The sequence below is a fragment of the Arachis ipaensis genome, chromosome B08, assembly GCF_000816755.2.
Source record: "Arachis ipaensis cultivar K30076 chromosome B08, Araip1.1, whole genome shotgun sequence".
Taxonomy (NCBI): Eukaryota; Viridiplantae; Streptophyta; class Magnoliopsida; order Fabales; family Fabaceae; genus Arachis; species Arachis ipaensis.
Genome location: NC_029792.2, coordinates 10,645,293 through 10,659,061, shown reverse-complemented (window position 1 = coordinate 10,659,061; position 13,769 = coordinate 10,645,293). Strand labels below are relative to the sequence as shown.

At 35.0% G+C, this 13,769-nt stretch overlaps 3 protein-coding genes across 3 annotated transcripts in view; 1 reads left to right on the top strand and 2 right to left on the bottom strand.

Annotated features, from left to right (window-relative positions):
- Positions 2,474-3,571, bottom strand: LOC107610503. Its single transcript, XM_021108113.1, has 4 exons — positions 2,973-3,571; positions 2,646-2,812; positions 2,528-2,540; positions 2,474-2,486 (listed from the first exon to the last, which is right to left on the bottom strand). The coding sequence occupies exons 1-4, from the start codon at positions 3,569-3,571 to the stop codon at positions 2,474-2,476; spliced, it is 792 nt and encodes a 263-aa protein (XP_020963772.1).
- On the top strand, positions 8,513-9,943 carry LOC107612792 (GATA zinc finger domain-containing protein 14). The gene has a single exon (XM_016314536.2). It carries the CDS (start codon positions 8,584-8,586, stop codon positions 9,616-9,618), a length of 1,035 nt encoding a protein of 344 aa, XP_016170022.1. The 5' UTR covers positions 8,513-8,583; the 3' UTR covers positions 9,619-9,943.
- LOC107612793 (nuclear cap-binding protein subunit 2) overlaps positions 10,925-13,769 on the bottom strand; it is a 4,286-nt gene continuing 1,441 nt past the window's right edge. The window contains exons 3-9 of the mRNA XM_016314537.2: positions 13,437-13,660; positions 13,049-13,187; positions 12,922-12,955; positions 12,381-12,491; positions 11,618-11,683; positions 11,401-11,510; positions 10,925-11,187 (exon numbers count right to left, since the gene is read on the bottom strand). Coding sequence (XP_016170023.1) covers positions 11,113-11,187; positions 11,401-11,510; positions 11,618-11,683; positions 12,381-12,491; positions 12,922-12,955; positions 13,049-13,187; positions 13,437-13,660 — 759 coding nt within the window. The 3' untranslated portion in view covers positions 10,925-11,112. The remainder of the gene's footprint in view (positions 11,188-11,400; positions 11,511-11,617; positions 11,684-12,380; positions 12,492-12,921; positions 12,956-13,048; positions 13,188-13,436; positions 13,661-13,769) is intronic.

Here is a 13,769-nt window from a genome sequence, read left to right as displayed (position 1 = left end):
TGCTAGTTCTTTTGCTCCTCATTTTAAGTTGAGTACCAAGCAGTGTCCAACCACTGATGAGGAGAAACAAACAATGGATGAAATTCCTTATGCCTCAGCTGTTGGAAGATTGATGTTATGCTATGGTGTGTACTAGACCAGACATTACTCATGCGGTTTATACTGTTAGTCATTTTTTCTCTAATCCAGGTAAAAAACATTGGAATGCTGTTAAATGGATTATGAGATATCTCAAAGGTACAACTAACTTGAGTTTGAGTTTTGGTGGTGAGAAATCTTTGCTAGTTGGATTTACTAATTCAGACATGGCATGAGATATTGATTCTCGAAAGTCTATTTCAGGTTATTGGTCAAGTTTGCAGGAAGAGCTATTTCATGGTAGTCAAGGTTATAAAAGTATGTTGCACTTTCTACCACAGAGGCAGAGTTTATTGCAGCAACTGAAGCATGTAAAGAGTTATTGTGGATAAAGAAGTTTCTTGTAGCACTTGGTTTCAAGCAAGACCGTTATATGTTGTTGTGTGATAGTCAAAGTGCTATTCATCTTACCAAGAATTCTACTTTTCATGCAAGATCTAAACATATTGATGTTAGGTATCACTGGATATAGAATGTGTTAGATTCCAAATTGTTGGAACTTGAGAAAGTTCACACTGATGATAATGGTGCTGATATGATGACAAAAGCATTGTCAAGAGATAAGCTTGAAGTGATTTGTCCAACTAAATTTAACAAAGTTATTTACATACACGTGCTTCTAAAGTGTAAGAGACTTTTAACATAAACGGCTTCTCTCTCAATGTTTTTCTGCAGATTTTATTTTTTTTATTTCTCTACAAATTTCATTTTCTTTTTTAATTTCTCTACATTTTTCGTCAATTTTGGCTCTTTTTCTCAACAAATTTTTGTTTTTAGGATGAATGTTGTTTGATCTGAATTCATTTTCAATCAAATAGTGAAATCAAGCAATGAAATCAAATTCATATAGGCTTTTCGTGTTCGAATACAATGAATGATGCAAGTTTAGATTAGTTTAATCAGGGCGAATTGAATTATTATTTTGAATCGAATCAAGTAGATGAGGTTTGGTTCGTTTCTAATTAATATAGTTTGTTAATAGTTAATGGTGGTGTAGTCGTTTTGTCTACGAGTTGAATAGTTTCATTTTTCTTTGTAAAAACTCAGTGTTCATGGTTGAAGGTTTGAATTTGAATAGAATGTAGAAGTTTTGAATTATTTTTTCGATGAATCTATTTATGTTACGTTTAATGGTAGTTTCGGTGCATTTTGAAACGCAATTTGGTGTAATATAGAATTGTTTTCATTGTTGTGCTTATAAGTCTTCAGTATTTTTTTATCAGTTTGTCCCAAAGGTTGGAATGGCTTTTAACACACTTGAAGAAGAAGCTGTTGTTGCTTTTTCTTCTCCGTCTCGTTTTTTCTCATTTTTATCTTTCATTATCGTTATTGTCATCGTCGTTGTCTTTTTTTTTTATATGTATAACAGTTCAAATTCAGAATGCACCGAGATTCTTTAATGATGACCAAGGTTCTGAAAACTGAACCGGTCATCGAACCGCTTTAGCTACTGGTTCACTGGTTCATAGGTTCAACCGGTTCGATCGTGGTTGAACCGAAAAACTGTTTTATAATAAAATAATAAATAAAATATAAATAAAATATAAATAAACACATGAAAATATAATTATAGTCTAATTTAAACTTTAAAATATCATTCAAATTAAAAGTACTACATAAACTAGAATGTTATAATCTCATTCAAATACAAATTCAAAAGTCAAGAAACAAAACAACCAATCAAACAGAACATAGCAGCATCAAAATGATCCAAGTTTGTTATCAATCATCAAAATCCTCCATAACTTGCTGCAGATTTGTGTCATTGATATCATCACCTTCATTTCCACTACTTGGACCAGAAAAAGCAAGTGGTGCAGCATAAAATGTACTACTACTACCACCACCACCACCTTGATCTAAATCAGCATCAATCTCATCTAACAAAATATAACACATTATCAATAAATTAAAGATCAAAGCTATTGTAAGTTATTGTCTGATCAATAAACTATAATACTCACCAAGCAAGTCTTCAATATTACTTGGAAGATCAGGCTCTTTTTCAACAACCTCTTTCGTCACCCAAAAATCAACCATATCAATACTTTCAATATCGATTGGATCATATTGCAGCTTTTGCTTTCTTTTTTTCTTTCCTTCCTAACAAATTAAATACAATATATGATAAGCCTAGTATATTAATTCACTATACAAAATCTAATGATATGAAATGAAAGGTTGAAATATATATTACCTGGATTTAAGACGCAAATTATATGTAACATACACAATATCACTTAGCCTATCATGCTCCAATCTATTCCTTCTTGTTGCATGAATTTGATCAAAAAGACTCCAATTCCTTTCACACCCTGAAGAAGTAGATGCTTGTCTAAGAATGCGAACTGCCATGTTTTGTAAACATGGAGCAGAACTACCAAACAACCTCCACCATTCATCTACAAGTTACAATCCCATATCTCAAGTATTAGTTATCAAATTAAGGAAACCAAAAAATAAAATAAGTAAATAACTAAAGCTTATTATCAAACAGATATTATTACCAGGTTGAAGTTTTTTTGCAGCTGGAACAGCTTCAGGCCTATCAAAGCTTTCCTTTCGATCTCTATATAAGTGTATCTCTTTCATTGCCTCAACTGAATCTAAATTATTAACCTTGCAATGCAATGTAACAAGATCAAGTAAAGCTCGCATGACATCTGGTGCTTCTCTATAATTTTCAGAAAAAAGCAAGCAGGATTCAAGAAATAAGCTACTGCATGAAGATTTTTTTTTCAAATATTTGTCCCATCTTGAGTTGATAATCTCTGTGTAAGGTTGATATGCAGTCTTCCTATGCTTGAACATTTCTTTGATTCCATTTTTTTGACCTCAGTATACCTTCATAAACAATTCCCAATGATGGTTTATCATCGGCATCTACCAACTTCTGCAATTTAATCAACGGACTCACAATTTGGCATGCAGTAAAACAATCATCCCAAAATTTATTGTCTAGGATAATTGCACTCACAGCTCTATCATTAGCACTCCTTCCTAATTTGTGTCCGGTAAAGTGTGTATCAACAACCAATGATTGTAAATCCGATTTGCGCTCAAAGATACTCATCAATGTGATGAAGACAGTGGCAAAACGAGTTGCACCTGGACGAACAATCTCCCTCCAACCAGTTCTTTGTCTTAGCCAGGACAAGAACACCGTATGATTATATACAAATACGATAATCTTCGAAGCACGTGTTACAAGGTTAGAAATATGTGGCATGCTGCTTATATCTTTCAGAATAAGATTCAAGCAATGAGCAGCACAAGGTGACCAGTGAATATTTTCAAATTTCTTATTAATAAGCCTACCAGCAGCAACATAATTCGCGGCATTATCTGTCACTACATGAACAATATTATCAGGTCCAATCCATTCAATCACCTCTGAAAACAAGTCACACAAGCTTGAAGCATTTTTAACCATACTTGAGGCATCTACAGATTTCACAAAGCACAACCCTTTCGAACAATAAACCAAAAAATTAATCACGTTCTTTGCCTTTGATCTGTCTAACCATCAGCCATGAATCTTGAATCAGTTCACGGTTTCACACTACACAGTTCAAAGAAAAATAAAATAGGGAGACAAAGTTTCAAAGTTTACAGTTTCGGTATTCATCATGTGATTGTTACAGAGCTTCACAAAATCAAAGATTCAAAGAAATACTCAATCAAACTCATCAGGAATCAAACAACCATAACTAAAAAAAATATTACTTGGAACTCTGGATTCTGGAAGCTCGAAAGCACCTTCAAGGCTTTAACAGACCATGCAAATTGCAATAGGGAGAGTAGGAGACAGCAAAGGGACGACGGTGAGAGTGAGGTGTTCTCAGTTCTCGACGGTGAGAGTGAGGCGTTCTCAGTTCTCGACAGCTGCTGCGGTGGCTCGACGGCGGTGGCTCGACGACGGTGGCTAGACCCATGTGAGAGTGAGACGTTCGATGTTCTCAACGGCTGCTACGGTGGCTCGACGGCGGTGGCTTGACCCGTGTGAGAGTGAGGCACTGAGGCGTTCTCACCTCTGAAGCAGCTTCAGTGAAGCTCGATGAATGAGAAGGCAATTACGGATTTGGACATTTGGTAACTGATTTAGCCATTTAGGGTTTCAGAACCTTGGAAATGGCAGCGTTTTGTTGCCAGCCAAAAAACCGGCTGGGTCACGGTTCAGTTTAACCGACTGGTTATCGGCCGGTTTACCAGTTCAATTCCGGTTTTCAGATTGGCAGTTTTGCTGATTGACCGAATCGTTCTTGGGTCTGGTTCACGGTTCGACCGATTTGACTGGTCGGTTCGAACCGGTTTTTAGAACATTGATGATGACGACACACAAACAAACTTAGTTTAAAATAAGATCACACTAAAAGTATACCTTATTTAAATCCAGAATGCACCGCAATTACTTAATGATGACGACACACAAACAAACTCAGTTTAAAACAAGTTCAGACCAAAAGTGCACCTTATTTAAATCCAGAATGTACCAAAATTCAAAACCAGAATGCACCAAAATTACTTAATGAGGATGACACACGAACAAACTTAATTCAAAACAAACACAAATCAAAAGTTTACCTTATTTAAATCCAAAATGTACCAAAATTATTTAACGATAACTTAAAACCCATCATCTTCCTTCTTATTGTTCTTCATCATTATCATCATCATCTTCTTTTCTTTATTTTTTTCTTCTTGTTTTATCGTCTCATTTACTTTTTTAACAAGAATAAAAACAAAAAAAAAATCAAACAAAAAAATACATAATAATGCAAAATCACTAGAAAGAGGAGAAGAAAAAGAAAAAAAATAGCAACAACAATAAAAGAATGACGATAAGAAGGAAATACGCGAAGAAAAAGAAGGAAACCAAAGAAAAAAGAGGAGAAACATAAAGAAAAAGGAGAGTTAAATCTCAAAGTAGTCCCTGAACTTGCACTCAAATCTCAAAGTGATCCCTGAAGTTAATAATTACTCAAATTCGTCCCCGAAATCGCTCTCCGGGACTCATAGTAGTTCCTAAAATAATTTTCACCCATCCTTGCCATCGGAAAGACTAAAACGATGTCATTTTGTATTTATATAAAAAAAACCTAATTCCCAACACGACGTTGTTTTGTATTTATAAAAAAAAAACATAATCCCCAATTCTCTTCTTCTTCTTCAACTCCATAGTAGCAACAACAACATCATCATCATCATCATTGCAAACAATAGTTAAACTATCAAACTCATATTAGTTTATGTAGACATCCAATGATCATGTCCAAGCCAAAAATTTGATTTAAATAACAAAAACTTATATAAATCATAGCAGCGGCAATAATAACATGCAACAACATCTCATCGATCAACAATAAAAATTAAAACATAAGCAGCTAAACAAAGAATAAATAAAAGGGAAGAAGAGGCAGAGCAGACCGGCAGAGCAGAAGGAAGAAGCAGGCCACCGGAGCAGAGGAAACCAGAAGCACATGCACGAGAGGAGGCGCCACGGCGGCCTAAAAGCAAATTGACGAGAGGGGGCGACAGCGGCAAAAGAGGCAACACCCGCAGCACCAGAGCAGCCTAAGCACAACAACGGGAGAGGAACTCTAGAATCGCAGATTGTAGAGCTTTAGGTTAGCGTATGATTGGGTAATAATTAAGGTAGCAAAAATCGCGTTCTTCCTCATGGAATCGGACGTTTCTACGCTTTAGGAAAAGTTATTCGTCTCCGTTCACGCTTCTGGCATCGGATGAGGCAAGAAATAGTAGAATCGGAGTCCAAGCGCATGGAATTGCGGACCGAGGCGCTTCCACCGCATCAAACTTGGCTGCTCAAAGAGGGGAAAAAAATGGAGCCTGTCGGTGACATTTAACTTGTCTTGCCGTTGAGGTAGTCCTCGGGATTTGTGAAATCCTCTGGTATCACTCCGACTGGGACTGGTAGTCGGGGGCAGAGCTGTAATGGTGGTGGTGTGGTCATTGGAAATTGTGGGACGGAGATGGTCTGCGTCCCATTGCTTGTCGATGCGTGGAGAGTGGGGAGCGCGACAGGAAAAAGAAAAGTACAATGTTTTGGTTTGAAGGAGGAGGAGGAAGATGAATAAGTAGTTGAGATGATGAAGAAAAGCACGATGTTTTGTTGGATGAAGAAGATGAATTAACGAAGGAAGGTTGTTGAACTTAAGCTCACGTTCTGTTTTTTTTTTTTTCTATAAATATAAAAGAATGTCGTTTCAGTCTTTTCGATAGCAAGAATGAACGGAAATTATTTTAGGGACTATTATGAGTCTCAGAGAGTAATTTCGGAGACAAATTTGAGTAATTATTAATTTCAGGGATCACTTTGAGGTTCAAGTGCAAGTTCAGGGACTATTTTAAAATTTAACTCGAAAAATGAGAAGAAACACAAAAAAGAAGAAGAAAAAAGAGAAAGAGGAGAAGGAGATGACACAGAAATGTTCCTGTAGTTGGAGCATGTATTCATACTTTATTAATAAAACTAATTTATGTTAGACTTAAACTAACTTAGTTAGATTTAATTAATAAAAAGACTTAGATGTATAGTATAACTGTACCTAATAATACTAAATACAAAATTAGAGTATAAAATATACTCAATAATTTTGGCATAACAAAAAATTTATTTTAAATATAATAAAAATTCACATATAAATATTTTTATATAAAATAATTAAATATCAAATTATTTAACCATTTTTTTATTATAAACTTCACATTAATTACACATCAGTCAAACATATTCACTAAGAATATAATAAGCTGTACCTTGAGTATTGTTGAAGGGAGTCACTTGAATTTTACCTCATTAAAATTTGAGATAACGCTTCCGAAAATCGCATCTCATTTTCTGGAGCGGGCTTCAAAATAAAAACTTAAAAAGTCAAAAGGTTCAACCACCAATTCCAACAGGCATGTTCCCATCTTCACTTCGATTGTTCCCCCGTTGATGGCGCCACAATATTCCAAAGTAAACCGATGCTTCAACATCACTTTAATCCAAAACATGTCCATGTCCAATAATAATAATAATAATAATAATAATATGCCTTTAACTAATCATACCGGCCATTGAGCTAACATGACAATTTTCCTTTCAAAAGACAAATATGGGTTCTTTTGCTATATAGATTATACAACTATCGTGGGCCAATGAAATTGATTATATTTTAGGCACAATGCCTTTATTTTAACTTGCATGTTTTTTGGTCCCCCTTAAAGCGGGTGATTACTGATTATGTAGACCTTCCAGAATCAGTGGTTATAACTTAATATCAATCCACTCAGTGTATGGCTTCGCAACTAAGTTTGCTTGATTGGAGACTGCATTGCATTAATAAATATTTTTTCATTTAATTAAATTAAATAGTACACAGCAACTATTTTTGTTTTATGAGTAGTGCTTTGCATGAATTTTGACAATCATCAAAATTAGCCGTATGATCTAAACTATTATAATGAACTTGTAGCTTTAATACTAATTAATTTGTCAGATAAATAGTGTTTTAACCTACCAGACTACCACTCTAACAGTGCAGGGTTGTTGGAAAAAGGTTTATTCATAAACAATAATGACACAGTGACCAAGTGATTTATAGTTTCAACCTCAACGGCATCCTAGTTCACACTTAAGGAAAATGAGCATAGTGACCTTGAAATTTCAATTCTGAATTCAGATAGCAAAGGAGGGGTTCTTAGCAATGTAACCAGAGAAATTCTGAAGAAAAAGTGAAAACGAAGTGCTCTTTATTCCATTTAACAAAACTTTATATATATATATTGTTTTCTACGGTATCTCCCAATTCGTTATACTAAGAATTAATTCATCGCAAATCAAAATTTCATTTAAAAATTTTACCGCTAGCATTGTTGCATACACAAAGCGAAATTTAACATTGATGTATTTTACCAAAATAGGCTTATAAAGTATATTATAGCATATAAATTACACTTTTTTAAGTTGTGAAAAACAATCTTATCTTACATAAGCAGCATTTTGCAGGTTGTGAAAAATAATCCATTACACATATTATCTTCCTAAACATTTTGAATTCATATCCCTATAAATCACCCCAATCACCCATTTTTGATAAATTACAATATTGTTTCAAATTCTCTAATTAGTTACAAAAAAATACTTACACTTTTTGACCAAGACTAGTGCTCAGTGTGCTTCATTGCACTATGTATCCTAATATTTCCCATGCTGACTTTCCCAAACCTTTTGCACATGCATGATAGCCAAATGGTCACTATAATCATACCCCACAAACCCCACCTTTTATTCCACAATCCCCGCATAATTACAAGGCCTCTGACTCTGATTTTATAGAACCAACAAGCCAAGGTCTTAACCCTTAGGACTCTATAAAATAACCCTTAACAAGTTTAGTTCTCTTAGCAGTCATCTCTTACTGTCTGTTCAACACTACTATGGCTTCTTTAGTATCCAAACTCTCTTTCTTCTTCTTCTTTGTCCTTGTTCTCTCCCCTCAAATTCAAGCCAGAGAAGGCAAAGTCTTTAGCCTCTTCACCCATTTTAGAACCATCTACAATGTCAAAGAGCATCAAAATTTGCCCGAGAAACCAAAAGCTAAATCACCAACACCAGCACCCGCACTAGAGCCTATAGCAGCACCAACACCAGAACCAATCACTGCACCAGCACCAGCACCAGCACCAGAATCAGGATCAACAACAGTAGAATCAGGGCCAGCACCAGAGCCTGATTTTGTTGACAATGGAAATGGCTATGGCCTTTATGGCACTGAGTCTTCTGCTACTCAATATTCTTCTCCCAACAAGGAGACTCCAATCACAACCACAACCACCTTTGAAAACGAGCTTCTTGATGAAGATCTCACTGGTGAGAGCTTCAACAACAACAACAATAATTATAATTACAACCCCAACAGCTACAGCAACAATGAGGTGAAAAGAAATAGCAACAATTACAACAATGAAGAAGAGTTCAGGAACAATTACAACAATGGCTATAACAAGAACCATGAGGACAGCTACTCCAACAACAATGAAGAAGAGTTCAGGAGCAGTTACAACAATGGCTATGATAACAAGAACCATGAGGACAGCTACTCCAACAACAACTACAATGAAAGGTACACCAATAACTACAACAATGGCAATGAATACAGCAACAACAAAAACAGCTACAATGAAAAGTATACCAGTAACTACAACACTAACAATGAATACAACAGCAACTACAACAGTGTCTTTGATGAGGTGAAGAGAGAAGGAATGAGTGACACAAGGTTCATGGAGAATGGCAAGTACTATTATCCTGTGAAGAACAATAATAATCAGAATTATAACCTCAATGAGTATGAATCAGTGAGAGGAAAAACTGAGCATGAAGGATACTATGAGAAAACTCAATACCCTAATGAGTTTGACACCATGGAAGAGTATGAGAAGCAGCAAGAAAGCCAAGGGTATACACCATGAGTGTTATTTTTTCCCTTACTTTTTTCTTCCATCATATTTTTAGACAATTAGAGAGTGAGTTAAACAGAATGCATACGAATTCAGAAGAACAAAGATACTAAGTTATGTGGGCATTGTGATGCTTTATTTTCTAGTTTCATCAGTGGTCTTGCATAGTTTCTTGTTTTGCAGATCCAAACGATGGAAAGTATGATGTAATATTGTCATTTTGTGCAGTGTGAGATTCTAGCTTTCTTTGGTAGTTCACCAAATGGAAAGTTTTACATTTTGTGCTCAAATGTTCCGTTAACAATTATATGAAGTAAATTTCTTGCTTTCTTCATTATTTTTATCCTTCTTCATTATTTCATTGTCCCCATAATTAAGCAAATCCATATCCTCATGTTAACTTATGGCTCCTCCTTTTGGTTGGCATGATTATTTCTTTATATTTATTTGTAATATTTGATTTGGGAACATTGTAGACAGACACAATTAAGTATTAGAGATGAGACAGAATACCGAAACATCCTTAAATGGATATCATTCAGAAACATGATTTATGCATGCTTGCTGTAATTATTAGTATCAATCATGAATGCTTGTATGTTACATTTTAGTCAAAAAGGCACCGTATTAATGCATTTATTTTTCTAGAGCTTAGTTTACTTTTACTTTTACTTTTACTTTTTAGCACTACAAATTCACCAATTCATGGAGAATGGATATTTGCTAAATCAACAAAGCTCCATTCTTTCAATGCTAAAATTAAAGTGATCTTTTTTCTATAAAATGGAACTTCACTTTCCCTTTTTTTAATATTTTCCATCTTTTCTTGATTTCTTGTACCCTTTTTATTTTGCGATTACCGCTTCCTTTGAGCATAAAAAAAAACTACGATGGAAAGATATTTGGTTCTAAGATGTATATTCAAGTACAAATCCGTTTCCTCTGCTTCGTTACTATGGCTAAAATAACTTAAAAATTAGAGAAAAAAAAAACAAATTAATCTATAACTTTTTAGTTTGTGAACATTTAAATCCATAACTTTGTCAAAATCTAGACACATCGATCTTTAAGTTCAATTTGTCCCATTTTAAAAACTCTCCCACGTGAACATTCGTATCGACCAAGTCAGTATAATAAGAGTCACGTTTGATTTTTTCGGTAGGAATCAATATGTTCAAATTTTGAAAAAGTCAAAAACTTAAATATATTTTCAAATTCTTGGGGACTTAAATGTCTTCGGACCAAAAGTCCAAAAAATCAAAGACCTCTTTGTCCTTTTCTTTAAAAATTAGTTACCAAGCAAAATGCGCTACCGAAAAATCAAAAGAAGAAATAATAATACATAACATGGCACTACCACCAGTAGCAGATACAAGTATCCAACCCAGAATTAAGGGTTAACAATTCAATCTTGCAATTTTCATTGATAGACACCACAATCTTCCACTTTTAATAGTCTGTAAAAATATTCTGTGTAAAACTAGTACATTATTTATGAAATTCTGATTAAGCCCGTCTCTTTCGATCATCTTCCTCATCCTCGTCAGAATCACCACTCTCGCGAAATCGTGGATTTTTTTCCTGCCACAATTTGACATAGTAAGAGATTGATTGAGACAAATTGAACTCCTAGACAACTGTCAAAACATGACATGCCTAAAATAAGTATATGGACAGACTACCAACATCCGCAATTGTAAGCACAAGTATTAGGAATAAAACCAAAACCATTCCTCGAATTGAAAAATATAAGTTCCTGTTGAGAAAAATGGAATTAAGGTCAGTAGAGTTTACCGGTCTAGAATCAGGGTCAGCATTTCTCCGAGATTCATGATCTGATGTTCTCTTTGAGGATTCATGTGGAGGGTGGCGGTCATCATCTCTGTATCTCTTCCTATGGTAGTCTATGGTAAATTCAAAGGCAAATCAGTAACGGGAAAATTACAGGTACCGATGGAAAACCAAATTGCTGGACAAAAAAACAAAACAGATTGTCATGTGATGGAACTACCTCTACCATGCCGATGGGATCCACCATGACCATGAGCATGGGCATGGCCTCCACCATGTCTACCATCTGCAGCAGCAAAATTGCTCAAAAGCTTAATTTGCGAGGAATATAAACTCTCAAAAAATGATAAGGAAAGACTAAAACATGAATTTGCATATTTGGATTTTAACCAACGATCCAATACAGTTGACTGTTGAACACAATAAAAAATACCCAGCTTTCAAATATTAAGATGCAGCAATTTCCATGTCCAACTTGAGCATCCACAATGGCATTTACATTTACATTGTGATTTACTTTGCCAACAAAATTTATTTCAAAAAAAAAAGGTAGAACTTCTAACATAGGAAATTGTGAACCTTAGTCTTCAATCAATAAGAAATAATGTAGGACTGTAGGTGTCATTGGCTTTCACTTTTATGACATTTCTTTACACTGCAGGCAGATACAATGCAAGGGGTAGGCTGCTCCTCACAACCTAAACCCTAGTCTACATGAATACATATATTTGGAAGCTGCCTCGAGTTGAATATTTCCAGAGAGGCAGGCACAATTTTAACCGCAACTTGAAATTTCAGAGGTAAGCATAGTAAGGGAGTAGGAGAATAGCTTACAAATGAAGCAGAATTTTGAATTTACATAAATGGAAAACACATGATCCAATTTTTTTGGTAATTCCAATTTTGAAAACTAGCGAAATATTGTGTCAGAGCCACTCCTAGCAACTGAAGATCTGTGCAAAATACAGATTGAAGTCACTTACATGAATGCGGAATAACAGGTGGGAAAGAACCCAAAGAACCAGCGCCATAGTCTACAAGCTGCCTTTGTACTTCTAACTCTTTCTGGACCAACTTCCCATAACCACCTCTACGTATGGAAAATTAAGGAAACTAAAAGGAGAAGCATATAATGACTTGTCTCTGGTCTATTCGCTTCAATGGACAAAAGAAAACTAGATAAAAACTAGAGTATTCCATTCTTCAACAATGATACAGTGAATTTCCTGGTTCTAGATCAATGAATGGTGCAAGAGTTTTCGTAAATCATCATCACTTTGAAGAAACATGCTCAGTGAACAAAAACTCAATTAAAATTGTTTATTACACATACCAATCGACAGTGAACCATAGTAGCTATATAATACCCTCAAATTTTAAGAACTGACACATTTGTGTAAGTGCATTTAAAATAATAACGTTATTTTCCTTTTTCTGTAAGGAAGAAAATCAAGCACATAACAAAGTAACTATCTAGTATGCAACTGTTGCAGACAAAATTATTTGGAGCAATTAAAAGGATATCAGGATCATAATCAGTTCGGTATTCATCACGAACCTGCACGAATTATGGAAAATGAAAGATAAAATACAACTTCATATAAGACCAGAACAAAAATATTCAGAGAAAACAAAAGGCATAACAGTTAACCTGGCCACCGCTACGACCACGGCCCCATTGTCTTCCATCTTGGAACCCCCAATCAAAATCAACACGAATGGGGCGATCATCAAGTATTGTCCCACTTATATATTTGCAAGCATCCTCTGTATCTTCACGTGAGTAATATCTGGTAAGAAAATACTACACAATGAATAATTCTTGAATATTCATAACAAATCACTGGAAATAACAGAGCGCATTCATAATGAATTGCTGAAGCAGAATTTATTCTTAATTACGGTGCACCAGAAAGTAATTATTGCTAATAAAGAGAGTGGACTCTGCAAATTTGTTTTTCCACATTTACACCTCATCCATGCATCCAGTAAGAGTATAATGCCATTGTATACATGTAATCCAGCAATTTGAGTCTTACAGAACAAAACAGAAGCCGCAGGGTGTTTTCGAGTTCTTATCCAAGCCCATGATGATCTTCTTAATTTCTCCAGCTCGGGAAAACAGCTCATAAACTTGCTCCTCTGTCGTGTAAAATGACATATTTCCAACATAAACCGTTGTTGATGTCTGCAGAGCATGCTCAAACTCCTCCTGATTTCCGGGAAATCTTCTATCTCGATAAGCTGAAAGCTTCGCTGGATCCTACAACCACCACCATGAACAAATAAATAAAAATAAATTAAACACATTTTATATAGCTACACATTTTTTTTAAACCAATTAAGATTGCAAAACCGCCTAGTCCATGAAC